The following is a 14,557-nucleotide window of genomic DNA, read 5'->3' on the forward strand; positions in this document are numbered from 1 at the left end:
AGAGAGGTTCATTAGTGCATCAACTAAAAGCGTACAGCCGTGTTCTCGGTCAGGAAAAAGGGCAAATAATATATACAAACATAAATTATTTCTCTGGCTTCAAATAAATATCATAACATCAAGAAAGCACTACCATAATTGTTCTAATAGCCAGATGCTAAGTGGTTCTCCAGCCACATGCTTTATGCTGACTTAAGTGTATGCTGAACAGCCAGAACACAGTGTTCGCTATTCAAATGTTTATGTGTGACAGAGCAGCAGGACCATAAACAAAACTGTATTGCAGGTGGTGTGGGTGTGTGTGTGTGTGTGTGTGTGTGGGGGGGGGGGGGGGGGGGGGGGTGTATAGATTCATTTTGATACAACAGTGACATCTTGTGGGCACTTACAAAAATGCTACTCCAACAAAAAGCATTTAACACACCAACCACACAATAAAGTGTTGCTTCTCTTAAAAATAAAGCATAAAATCCACCTTATTCAGATGGGTATTTAGTATGACCTGCAGCAGTGTTTTTAAACACAACCTGATAGGATTATTCTCCACTAAATCATATGAAATACTAAATATCTTTATAAAGGGAGGATGGTTACTCCTGTTTCCTTTTACCAACGAGTCCAAGTACTGGAATTTAGCACTCAATTCATTTTGGAAGCTTGCTTCCACCACTGAGAAAAACAAAACTTTTTTTTTTTTTCATCCACAAGTCATAATTTCAGGCTAGCATCTCAAAACTTTGACTTAATAGCTTGAAATTTAAATTTCAAGCCATTAAGTCAAAGTTTAAAATTGATCTTCTAAATTTTAAGTTAATTTTTCTGAAGTTTGAGCTTGTCTGCCATGACTTATGAATGGCAATTTTACTTTTTGTCCACTGGCGGAAACAAGCCTCCATATATCATCATAAGAGTAATTTATCAATTAGTTTAGAATAAAACATTGTCTTTTGTGCTATTAAAATACACATATATATATATATATATATATATATATATATATATATATATATATATATATATATATATATATATACCAAACAGCCACAACATTAAAACCAACCCTCTCTTCAGTGAATGATAGTGATTTCCTGTAACAATGCAATACAGGCTGAAAGGGACAAGACATAGAGCCCAAGATGCTGGTCCGGTTGCACACCTAAAGGTTGCTCTACAACTTGCAACTCACATTGCCAAAAAGATCATCTGCTAACATCCCAGTATCCAACAGCACAGGACACCCCAGATGTTTTGCGTCACAACACGACATAAGGCAGGTGGAAGAAAATCCTCATTTAGCATGTGTATTTAGATTGTTTTTGATTCTCACATTTTGGTGTAAATGTGAGGAACCACAGCACAATAATATGCAAATGTATGCAAATCAAATCAGATCATCTACTCCATTAGAAGAAGGTTTGTGCTTGTTTTATCGTTTTCGAGCCCTCCTGCTCGCAGGATTCTGTCAACATAACAAATGAGTCACAGTAACAGACACCAGCGTGATGATATAACGTTTTAGAAACACTGGAGATTTTTTTTGTCTAAAATAAATGTCCCAGACGCCGCACAATTTGCCAGCTTTCTGATGTACCGGGTTTTATCATGGTTGTTGGTGTTTAAAGAAAATTTTTCAGTTAATACCGAGCTCCAAGTAGAGGACCCGATTTAAAAACTCTCTTGCTCTCATGCAGCCACATGTTAACTGCATTAATACTTTTCATGTCAGAGTACTCAGGCCGCTTCCCCCCACGCCAACACGTCGGCACATTTCTAAGCAAACGGCTGCCTGGCTGGATTTAATTAATAACAGTGATTATAATGGCAGTAATGACAACCGTGAGGGTGATATGCGACAGTCGTGATGAGAAACGCTGGCAGGGATTTGTCCCTTTATGTGACAGCACACAGCGGAGAGGTGACAAGAAGCGGGGGCGAGAGATGAGGCCCGACATGTGACACAGATCTGCCATTCAGATCAGGATTTCCGACCTCTAATTCTCCAGGACGCTCGCTCCGCTTCCCACAAAAAAAGTTCATGTGGCATTTTTCTTTTTCTATGTACACCATATTGTGGTAATAACGAACAAATGGACACATTACAAGTAAAAATAATACAAAAAATAGAGAAAACTACCTACCCAGTATCAATATAGAGTCCTCTTTCTTTACAAATTTTTTCAGAATGTGCTGGAATTTGGAGAAACCCCCCAACCAGTCATAGCACTGCTCCGTCGTGTATCTTTCATCCCAGTAGGCGACGTCTTTGTACCTGGAGTTGTTTTCTGGCAGGTAGTCCATATTCTCTGGAGCATGACAAAAATATGTAGCATAACACTGTGTCAGACTATAACGAGACTTCTTTTGTGTGTCGCTAAATCTGTTTTTGCTACAGTGCAGTGATGCATTTCACTGTGCTTTTTCCATTTCATTGTGGTTTCAGCACTGTCAATTTACAGACCAAATGATTGGCTGCGAAATTAATCAGCTAATAAAATACATTAAATAATACAAAATGTTATGACTCCCCAGGTTACTGTAAAATAAATTGTGATTTGTTTTTACTGTGACTCATCTTTATGAGAGAAAAAAAAAAGCTACTGGAGGTTTTTTCTTTAATTATTTCATTACTTTTTGAGTTTGACATATTTTTTGACACATTATAGGCAAACAAGTAATTTACAAAAGTTTAAATTCCCACAATCATTTGGCAAATACAGGAAATCGCTTTTTGGCACAACACTTGTATTCAAACTGTTGTGACTGATTTGTTGACCTATAATCTGTCAAAATCTCTCATGAATTACATATTTTGAAAAATATTTTAACTAGGAAAAAACGGGATTGATTATAATGCAGAACACAAATCAGAGTCAAAACGATACCTGTTGTATAGTTGTTTTCTTTTAATTTTATATATTACACCTTCATAAATCCTGTTTACTACAGCCTATTTACTAATGTAAACAAGTTTATTAGACATTAAAAATAACATATACAAACACTTGCAGTCACTTTTTGGCAGGGTCGTGCATAGACCTGGCAGACAGCAACACTGTAGTGAAATAACGCCAAATAAACACAACAAACAGACGCTACTTCAATGTTGTGACAAACTCTTAAACTTCCCTCGCCACCGCGACTGTAGATAGAGCGCATGCGTGGATGCGGCGGACGACCTCTCGCAGCCAGTTCAGTTTGTTCACGTAGTTGACAACAAAAGATTGCACAAAATATGACAGTCATTTACCTACCTTCTTACTTTTTTCTCGTTTTGTCGTTAACTTCAGCAGCTTTGTAAAAAAGAAATTACATTAAAAAGGCCGTTTCCTGGGTGGGAATGAATCCACGTGTTAACAGAAACAACAGTCGTCGGACCGAGTGAGCTCACTTTCACTCTCACGTTTCTATCAAAATAAACCTTGGTACTACAGAAAGTAGAGTGAGCCCCGTCTTAAACTTCCCTCATTTGATAAAAATCGCTTGAACAGAAAAATGTTGTCTCTGAGTTTTTCTATTTCTTACGAGTCAACGCTTTAAAGGAGGCGGAGCGATACAATTCAACGGTGCGGTGTCTAGAGTCGTGTTGCTTTCACGTACTCTTTGTAAAATCTGTCAAATCGCCACGGTGCATTCAAGCGGTCTGCGTTTGTTACAATAAATGTAGAAAAACTTCTTATACAGTCATCGGTTTGTTAAAGCTGTTCTTCAAATTAAGAAAAAGAAGAATGCATAGACCTACTTGGTATTTGTTCTATAATCTTGGTTTCTATAATTAAACCAGCTACTAAAGGAAGAGAAAATATGTGTGCGCACAGCATAAAATGAGTCCAAAAGTGATTCGCTTCCTTTCCTTTCCCTTCAAACTTTAATTTGAATGATGATGAATGATGATGATTAAATGATGATTACTTATCAACCCTCTTATGTTGAACTATAAAAAACCATTATAGTGCTTCATGCCGAGGTGGCTTTTAAAGAAAGAATGATCACATTAACAAAACTGAAATAATTTTTAGAGAAGTTCCTCACAGGACACACAAAGCAAGGTCAGGGGTGGAAACCAAATTCATATTTTGTGCTACATTTCTTATTACATTATGTGCTTTCTGTTCTCAGTTAGCTCAGCTGAATACATTTGTACTGAAGAATAATGCCCAGTCACAGCTCTTTTGTTTATCAGCTCTGCCCGTGAACACTGTCTGTGTTGGTCAAACAGCTAACCGCACCCACCAAAAAGAAAACAAAGAGAAAATATTGCATCTGCAAGAAAGTTTTAATCATTAAATTGCACTTGTATCAAAACAGTTTCCCTGGAAATGAATAATTTCAAGCAGGAAGAATGCTGAACAATGTGACATTTGTCTTCTTTTTGTTGGTATTTATTCCACTCTGATTACCAAATCATGGTACACATCAAGGCATACGCCTTTAATGTAATTACCGAGAAAACAGAAATTAGGTTTTAGTTATTTTTGGGAAATTCTGATTAGTCTTCCTTGCTCCTCTCACCTACTACATCATTATGCAGATGTAATGTTGTACTTTCCCCTGCAGATGGTAGTATAATACTGCTATCTTAAACGTTTTTGCTTCTTACTACCTGCTGAAAGAAACCCAATAACCCAGCTCATTCCATTTCAGTCTCTGTTTTGGTGATTTGCTTACAATTACACTGTAAAGTCTGTGGCATCTATACCTGAACAAATTTATAGCCCGCATCCTCATAATCAAGAGCTTCTTTTGCTGTCTCAGACTCACTGGAGTGGTTCTTAAAATGTTGTGGGTGAACCTGAGGTCTCATTTTTATCTGCAAATAGCTGAAAAAGGGAAATTCTTATGCTGTGAGTGCAGCACTTCCCATTCAGTTAATTTCATGCTTATTTGTATTTTATAATTACTAAACTCTAAAAAACTGTAGTCCCGTAGATACTAGAAGTACAGCATGTCTTCATTTCTTCTAAAAGGATTTTCACTGTTATTGCCAGTTTGCCATTATGGACAAATATTCACAAATGAACAGAGTAAACCCTCACAGTCTCTGAACGTCTAATATAACTTCAAATACAGTTATTTTATATTAATGCAATTCATTTTTTTAAATAAAAGACAGTCATCATATTAAGGGTGTAGTGGTATTTTTTTTCTCATAGTGAAAAAGCCAAACTGATCATTTGAAACAATCCATGAGATTATTAACACCAGTCTTATATGTATTGTGGACACCATCAGCTTCAGGCAGCTCTATAATAAGGCTGATGGTGCAACTTGAGTTTAGGAGGAAATTACATAAATTCTTGCTTTAGGGCTAAATGTTAATAGTGCTCCAGCCAAATGGTCAGAAACAGTCAATTGTGAGCCCACACAAATATTACAAATTTGTGTGGGCTCACATTTTCTAAGTGCCACATACTAATGTACTAACCTGCAATCTAGGCGGACTGTGGAAAAGGCACATGTAGTATGCTTCCCACTAAGAGTATGTCATGAAGGGTCCTGCATGAGTGGAACCAAACAGAACCCACTCTGGTTAAATGTATGCCTGCTCCTGCCTACATCATTTCACCATAAAGCCATAGTGGTCCCATATGTATTATATTATATATTATAACATATAATATAATATAATATATTATATTAAAAATACTGAACAAGACTGTTAAATAATATAAATTTACCATATTCTAAAATGCAGAAACTTTTATTTTAAATATAGTTTTGCAGCTTTAATTTACAAGAGATCCTGTGAATTTTTGTATGCTTTATGTTAAATAAAAAGTGTGTAAAAAACTTAAACTTACAGAAAAGTACTGTTATTAGTCGGGTTTTATTATGTAATTCTATATAAAACATTTTTGGAAATTTAATCCATATGTAATAAAATGATATATCACCCCAAAAAAAAGTCCTAATACTATTGCAAAACTATTAATTGGGTTTATAATTTATAATTTATTATTGTTTTGTGATGATAAAAAAAAACTTGTTACATTTTTAGGTGTAACTTTATAGAAACATTTCTGATATCTTTACTATTATCTTTACCTTAAAAGGATCACTCATTTAAATTTAATGGATTCCCAGAAAATGTTATTGCATTTACAGTGTCCCGTTACAAATGGTATCACCTGAACTTTGATTGTTAGGATATGTTTTCACATAAAATCGTATATTTAATGGATATGAGCCTTTGCAGAGTTATACTTGTTAAAATATGAGTTTTACCTTTAAAAATAATCTCATAGTATTTCTGTAATACAGCATTAATACACTGATACAGTACTTCAATTTGCAACATGTCAGTTAATGAACAAACAAATATGTAAAATTACAGAACCTATTACTTTACAGTTTATTTTTACTCATTGTATTCATTTTTAATATGTATTTACAAATTAGAATAAAAGGTATTTAATAGTATTATCTATTAAATAAGTGCTGTATAGTTGTGATTTTTTTTTCATGTTATTTTACTGGAGACGTGTTAACTCAGTCAATTTATATAATTTTATTGATTTAATGAACAGGAAAACTTTGTGATCAGAAAATTCTGTTACATGTTTAAATTGTTAGGTTTATTGATTGATTGATTGATTGATTGATTGATTGATTCACAGTGAACTACACCTTGTTCTCCTGCAATTATATGTAATTGCCAACAGAGTCATGTCATTATCACTTTAACTTGTGTGTCCCATTTATATGACCCAGTCCAGAATGTACACGCAGGCATTGTTAATGTTATGGAGTCCTTATGTAGCTGTGAACAGAGGGGTCTCCACAGGACCCTGAAACCTCAACCGTCATTAATATTTTTGTTTTTTACCAGGAACGTGATGTTACTGATGTTACTACTGTCTTCTGTGGCCCGTTTGTCTCCTTTACATTACATTATAATGTCTGCAGGCAGCAAAGAAAAGTAAATGCTGTTTTATGTGCACTTTAAATGCATTTGAAAGTCTAATTTAGTGACTTGATTAGTTCCCCTTCAGTGGTTATGAAGCAGGTTGACGCAACACATGGTTAAACTGAACTTACTGTGAGAAATTTTGAGAAACACCTGAAAACAATAGTCCATCCACTCATCCTCAGATTTCCCAGCTGGGCTCGTTTGACTCGTGTGTGCGTGACTTAAAAAAACACAACATCAAGAAATGACTGTAAACAGTGTAGCCTTACTGTGGAGCAGCCTACACCGAAGCTGCATCATTATGTAACCTCACTGTGAACAAGGTACGATCATTTTAGTGATTTGCAGCGGGAGAAGCCGCAAAACAGCCATTTCTCGAGCTTTTTGCTGCAGAAGTAGAGTCGTGTGAGGAAGTGGAGACAGATAACCATGTCCAGTCCAGTCAGACCCGCGCAGACGCCGGGATCCGTCTTGTGGAGATGCGGAGAATAATTTGCCACGGATTCCTCTGCATAGTGGAGGCACTATCACAGACCACGTGAGAGGAATATTCAATGACGGTCCCCGACAGACCGGTTCATCTCTGCTGGCACTCCTCTGCTGGCTGACATGGACTCCTGGACGCTATACACTCTTAGTTTTTCAGAAACGGGCGAAGAGGGAGGGCGACACTCCGTCTGAATGTAACCTCTGATCGCTTTTCTCTTCTTTTTCAGTTCTTTTTGTTTCTTTTTCTCCCCTTTCTTCTTCTTTTCTCCTTTCCGGCAGTTAGAGGGAGTATGGCTTGGCCGTGCATCAGCAGAGTCTGCTGCCTGGCTCGTTTCTGGAATCAGTTCGACAAATCGGACCTCTCCGTCCCGCTCACCATCCAGAACTACTCGGACATCGCCGAGCAGGAGGTGCGGTCCGTCACCAAGCAGGTATCCGCTTCGGAGCGCGCACCCGGCAATAACTACACACCAACTCCGGACACGCGTGCCAAAGGCTCCCCTCATGCGCCCGCGGATGGCACTGGGACCCGAGGATCTTTCAGGTCACGGAAGGAGCCCAGCTACAAGCCCCGGGAAGACTACCACCCGCCAGGAGTACCTTTCCCCAGCGTCACCCAGTACAAGCAGGATTTCAAACCATGGCCCATCCCCAGGAAGGAGAATTTCCCGTGGATTAGTAACGAGGGGAGCAGGGCAGACTGTGTGTCGGACAGCCCATTGAATGCTTACCACGTCCAGGGTCAGCCTGGGGAGAGCCGGGGGGAGAGAGAGGAGAGGGGCAAGGGGCAGAGATGGGGGGAGCAGCAGGTGATGGAGGAGAGCAAAACCAGCTCCTACAGGTCTGAGATCTTCTCTCACCTTATTTCAGCACCGAGCGCTGTTCACAGCGGGTGTGCCGGTGATGTTCTCATGCCTGCTTTGATGCTTAATTAGACTCGATTTATTACTAGTTCAGCGACTTCCAAGGTCGAGCCAACAAGCGTGGAGACGAGGGCTCATTAAATAATTCTCTCACACGTTTCTTATTCGTATATGGCACAGCGCAAGTATGGTGTAGGATTTGTACTGGCACTGTATCCCATGTATATGGAGGTCTGTGTTTTCCAACCTTTTCTAGCTTTTAATCCTTTAAAATTTGATTTTTTTTAAAAGGTTGATTGATTTGAATACATTTCAAAGATGAAAAAACAAACATATAACCCCCTCAGATACTCCTCAAGACCTCTGGTTCATCTAGACCCCCAGGCAGAGTTAGTATATACCCTTTGGGAAATGAATTCATACTCATTACAGCCAAGATATTGATAAACGCCCACATGTTTCATCAGGACTCTTATTCTGCAGTTTGCTGCATCAGCTGTTAAAGAATGGAATATATTAAGCCCAATCCAAGATTACTAGAACATTATTTTGTTTAATTTCTCCATTAATTTGGTCTTTGTTATTACTTCATGCTCCAGAAGTCCCCCTCCAGCTTTGTCACTCTACTCATACACTTGTCTACCTCCAGGCAAGAGTACAGGCCTTGGACGGGGGTGCGACCGGCCAAAAGTGCAAGGAAACCCCCCCCAGCTCAGTATTCCAGCCCTGGGACAGAAGCCACTCACGTCCCACGTGAAACCAGCTACCAGGCTGCCTACAGGGGGGAGATCGGCAGGTCCATGGGTCTGCATCAAGGAGAGCACGTGATCCCATCCGCTGCCTCCAACATCCAACCTGCCGCCGTCCCCCAGCCTGCCCCCACTGCCCTTCAAGCCTACACATCGCAGAGTCCATCCAGCCTCCAGCAGAGCATCCTGCCTGAGAGGACCGAGCACAGTGGAACAATCAAAGGAGAGGTAGGCACATAATCATTGAGTTCAAGGAGCCATGCTTTATGTCTAAAGTTTAAAGAAAACCACACACAGTTCATTGTTAGAGCTGCACGTTTAAATCCAGGCTCGCTCATCCTGAAAGTCATCTTCACTCATCTCCCCGGCGGCCTGTTGCTGTTGGGGCATCACAGAAAAGTGATACAGCATTCTGTCCCTGAGAGGCTCAAAGTGACCCAGCTGTTTAAAACAGGCCATGTACCGTGTTAGGTAACAGTGCTGGTGCTACACTCTCTACTGTGGCCTGAATAAAACTGGGTTGATGAGGACAACAAATTACATGTGTAATTCTCTGAACTGCACTCCATTTCAGTCAGCTAACTGACTGACATCTGTCTAGAAATCAGTTCTGAACATAGCTGCAATGAAACGTGTGATCCTTTAATCTTTGCTGTTATTAAAAGACATGATTTCTCTTTATGACACAGCACAGCAGTGCTTCTCTAGATATCCAATGAAACTCCAATGATATCATCATATACATCATATACATATAAATATAATTATATCCTCTCAGATTGCAGATTTATAGGGCTTTGCCTGAGCAACAACCATACTGAATAACTCACAGCTAAATTATAAGGTGAAGCTAAGTAAGGGTCATATAAGGCCTGAACAATGCAGAATTTTAGGGAGAAAATTCATTATCTATTTATTCTATATTTCTATGTATAGAAAGTATGTTTGAGTTACACTGAATATTAAACTTTTTGGGTCATACATACTATATGAACAAAAGTACTGGGGCTACTACACATTACACATACAGGAGCTGCTTATCCTTCGAAACCGATGCCATGCAGTTTTTTGTGCCAATGTTAATTCCTGAGAAGGTTTGGAGCTCTGCAGCTGTTGAGTCAGCAGCGAGTTGCAGACCTATATGAACTTTACATGGTCTGAAACTTTGTCTCTGGGTTGCGGTGGTTGCTAAACGCTTTCACTTCGCAACAATATTCCACCATCAGGTGAAAGTGATATCTAGTAGAGAAGTACTGACTTATTGCAGCGATGGCGTCCTATTACACCACCATGCTGAAATTCAGTGCGCTCTTTAGAACAACTCATTCTTTCATGTCTGCGAAGCCCGAATGCATGCCGAGGTGCACAGGTGAGTTGAAAACGCCTGAATTCAAAGGCTAATTGGTGTGGTTCAAGACTTATTCTGTGATGCTACTCTGCTGCATGTGTTGCAGGCAGCACTATGCTTCAGTGATATAACTTCTAAAGTATCATACTCTTCTTCTTCATTAGTTTCTCTGAAATAATAATAACTATAATAAAACTGGTGCATATCTGATAAAACAATACTCTGTTTCTGCTGCCTGGGTGCTGTCCCAGGTCAGCTGTCAGCTGATACCTAGGGAGACAGTTTTGGGGAATTTCCAGAAGTTTAGTGCCATCCCTCTCCTCCGCCCTCACCACTCAGTGCCATCTGCCACTGGAGAGCTGGGCAGCTGTGGGCTGGACCCGGTCAGATCTTCATCTGTGTTACAACAGCTGCCTCAGTAACATCTTAAGCCGACTGGTTTTCAGGGAGATCTGGCACACATGCTCTTCTGGTGAAACGAACACGTGGCTCTCACTTTAGCAACTATTTGAGAGACTTGGTTAAAAAAAAACAATTCATGCATGAGAGCAGAACGATACGACTTTGTAGTTATTTGCATCACTTTCTGAACGCCTGGTTGGTTAAGCTGCCGCGTACCTCGGTTTTGCTGTGTGATGCTAATGGAGGTTGAAGGGATGGGATGTCAATGGCAGGACACAGACTCTAATAATAACACTGGCCCAGTTGGAGTGAGAGTTCAGGGCACATTAAGAAGAGATGTGCTTCTGCCAGTGGGCCAAGCTTCAGAAAGAGTGCAGTAGATATTTCCTGTACATTCGCATTGTGCAGTCTTTCAGCGTTGCGTGCACTTTGTCTGGCATACCACAATCTGTCAGTGTGACACAAGCCCAGCCTGGCGGCATTAGATAATCCACCCCGGTTACCGATGGCCCACTCATTGCCGACTCATTTATTGACTCACTAACCCCCTGCAGAGGTGTCTGACCAAGCATTACACATCCCACTCCAGTACACACTATACTGGGTCATAGTATTCATCTGGTATTTGTCCATATCTGGTGTTTTATGATCAGCATCACCATCAACCATCTTCATTCAGCGGGGAACAGATCAGGTGATTCAAAGAGACCGGCAGCTCATTAAAAGATGTAACGGTTAAGTTAATGGTAATCTGCTCCTGATGAAAAAGGAGGTGGGCAGCCATAAAACTCTCATTACTGTTTAAATCAATTTGTGCCCCCTCCCCTCACCTATAACAGATCAAATCCATCTCGACAGACAAAAGCTGGCTCTGATTTCATGACATAAAAAAACAAAACAGCGATGCTTTAAAAAAAAAGAAAAAAAAAAAGACGAGAGCGCTGCGTTCATCTTGAACTCACTGAACTTGCAAACCCAATTTAACGCATCCCAGGGAGAGGAGGTATCGAGGTGAGAGAATGAACCTCAGTTAAACCTGACACCCAGTTAGTTTGCAGCAGTGTGTGTATGCGTGTGTTTGTGGAAGCAATCATTCCTGGCAACTGCATCGCAAGGCAAACAGATTTGTGAGGATGGCTTGTATAATCTGCAGTGTGTGTCAGGGATAAGCAAGACAAAACCACCAGTGAAAACCACGGCAGGAGCGCTTGTGACAAATCCTCGGTTATTTTACATTTAGCTCACAGGCAGCGAACGGCCTCCTGAGATTTCTCTCCCTTGCAGGTCATTGGCAACCCTTCATAACTTGCAACTACAGTGTATTAAGAGCGCTGCGTTCTTCTATGGCAGGAAGAGAGATGCACAGTCGAGTCAATGGCTTTAAAATGCATGAAGCGGATTAAATGGCCTGCTGGGAAAATCTAACCTAAAATTTCCGGTTACCTCCATTTACTCATTTGGCAGGGGGGATGGCAAATCCCTGCATTGGAATCTGATTTTTCCACCTCCTCCTCTAACAGGCTCGGAGAGTGATCGGAAGTTGTTGTGTGTAAGAGACGTAGATGGTTTTCTGATCAGTCAGCGTTACCCCATTTATTTCCCTCCTTCACCCTCGTAAGTCAGCCTTAAGTTTCTACAGTTCTACATATGTTATTTTTCTCTTTCCTCCCTCATTTTTGCCAAGCTGTCTCCCCCTATTCTTTCACTTGGACGTCATCCTCGTTCCCACGCTGCCCAGGACTACAGAGGCAGTGTCCGGTGCCAACTTGGCACGGCTTATATAGAGAAGTGAGGATTGTACTAAAACCAGGGGAAAGGCAAAAGAAGAATGAGGGGAAAGAGACTCAGACGGGAGGGGGGGGGGAGGCACTGTGTGATAGATAAGTGATGGAGATGTGGGGGGAGGGGAGCAGTGTGCACCATTTGATGGATTATCTGTTAAAGTGCAATGTTGCATTGGGTTGCAGTCTCGTTTGGCACCAATCTAATTTAGGAGAGAGGCAGACCTGGCTGCTGCACAGAGCAGAGAAGACAGTGTGTGTGTGTGATTGTGTTGGGGGTTGAAAACAGTCACACAACAATCCAACTTGCTAAACAAAAAGTGTTGCCTTCCCTGCTACCCACAAGGCTGTGTAGTCAGACTCACAGTGGAGCTGGGACCACAGTCTGAAGGGCTCTCCAAAGATTTTGTGCTCTGATTGGACGACAAAAAGCTGCCACACTTCAACTAGATATGCAAGTAGAAACTGAAGAAGTCTGGGCCCGTTATAACGGGCAGATCTATTAATTGCTAGAGAGAACAGAGTGTGGTCAATGTCTCCATGTTTTATTCACCAAAGCCCAGATTAAAAGTCTGGCTAGATTTTATTTTCCTTTTTTGGGAGGAATGGGGGAAGCTGTCATCAGCAGAACAGATCAGCACTAAAGAGGGAAAAAAGCAACCCAGCCCACACTGCTAGCACTCTGACAGCAAGACCTGATGTTATTTGACAGCTCAGTCCGACCAGTCTCCTCTCATTTCATGGGTGTGGCGTGAGCATCACAGCTGCTGCACTGGCTCCCATCTCCCTGACCACTTTAGAAGACTGCTGTTACACCCCTTGCTCTTTATCTGTCTTGCAGGAACATCTGGTGAGGACCAAACTCCCTCCAAACCCTTCTGCTGTCTTTCAAAGCGGATCTTCGAGGGTCTTCAACATCTGACGCCTGCTGCCATTCTGCTTTGAGGAGTTGACACGGGAAATGTCCTCACTTCATTCCACAACACAAGAATCTATGCAAGGGAATGTATTGTTGGGAAGGCTGTGGAGCCACAGACTCAGCATCCCAAATGGAGATAGTTAGACAGCTCTTTCCTCCCCCCACCCCCCACACTCCTTCCTGCCCCTCTTGCAATGGAAATGAACATGCATGTAATGAAGTTGATTTTTTTTTTGTGGTCGTTTTGCATAAACGCACAAGAAACTGGCTGCTCTGTGTGTTGGTGTGTGAATTTGTGTGTGTGTGCCTGCTGATTGGTCCTTTCACTGAACATAAAAAAACAAAACAGTGTGCACCAGTGATGAAGGACCTTTACCTGCGTAGACTACTGTGTTGCCCTTTGGTGTTGCTAGAAATCTGCTTGAAAATAAGTTATTTCCTTAGCATCTATTTAGTTTGTCATTTTGGAAAAAGTATTAGTTGGTCTCAATTTTTTTTGTAAATCTGTTGTTAAAGAAAAAGAGCAAATGAGTAATGTAAGATAAATGACAATAAAAGATCATTAGCTAGGTTGTTACTTTCAGATGCCTCCTCAGTTGTATTTCTTCCTCCCATTGCCCTGTTAGTCATGTTTACCTTTTCACTCTTGATTGCAATTAAGAGCCAGTTAATTTCTCTGGTGAACTGAACCAAACTTCTAATTCACAGCAAGAAAGTGAGCAATTACACTCACTGGTCACTTTATTAAGTATAGCTTTTCAAGTGCTTGTTAGTTCAAATATCTAATCAGCCAATCACTTGGCATTGCATTTTAGTCATGCAGACATGTTCAAGGTGACCTTCTGAGAGCAGCTTCAAACCGAGCATCAGAATAAGGAAGAAAGGCGCTTAAAATTAGTGATGCTGTTGGTGCCAGACAGACTGGGATGAGTATTTTTAGACACTGCTGATCTGAAATTTTCCCACACAACCATCTCTGGGGTTTATAGAGACTGGACCAAAAAAGAGAAAACATGCAGTGAGCTGTAGTTCTCTGGATGAGAATACCTTCTTGATGTCAAAGGTCAGAAGAAAAAGGCCAGACTGCTTGAAGCAGCCA

The 14,557-nt window shown here is 40.7% G+C and overlaps 2 protein-coding genes across 2 annotated transcripts in view; one reads left to right on the forward strand and one right to left on the reverse strand.

Moving 5' to 3' along the window:
* Window positions 1–3,543, reverse strand: part of ece2a (endothelin converting enzyme 2a) — a 98,776-nt gene extending 95,233 nt beyond the window's left edge. The window contains exons 1-2 of the mRNA XM_063462765.1: window positions 3,252–3,543; window positions 2,139–2,303 (exon numbers count right to left, since the gene is read on the reverse strand). Of these exons, the coding sequence (XP_063318835.1) occupies window positions 2,139–2,298 (160 nt within the window). The 5' untranslated portion in view covers window positions 2,299–2,303; window positions 3,252–3,543. The remainder of the gene's footprint in view (window positions 1–2,138; window positions 2,304–3,251) is intronic.
* A 3,020-nt stretch (window positions 3,544–6,563) lies between these two features.
* Window positions 6,564–14,041, forward strand: map6d1 (MAP6 domain containing 1). Its single transcript, XM_063462600.1, has 3 exons — window positions 6,564–8,237; window positions 8,909–9,236; window positions 13,381–14,041. Exons 1-3 carry the CDS (start codon window positions 7,687–7,689, stop codon window positions 13,459–13,461), a joined length of 960 nt encoding a protein of 319 aa, XP_063318670.1. The 5' UTR covers window positions 6,564–7,686; the 3' UTR covers window positions 13,462–14,041.
* The last annotated feature ends 516 nt before the right edge of the window (window positions 14,042–14,557 follow it).

The sequence above is a fragment of the Pelmatolapia mariae genome, linkage group LG18 (assembly GCF_036321145.2).
Source record: "Pelmatolapia mariae isolate MD_Pm_ZW linkage group LG18, Pm_UMD_F_2, whole genome shotgun sequence".
Lineage (NCBI taxonomy): Eukaryota > Metazoa > Chordata > Actinopteri > Cichliformes > Cichlidae > Pelmatolapia > Pelmatolapia mariae.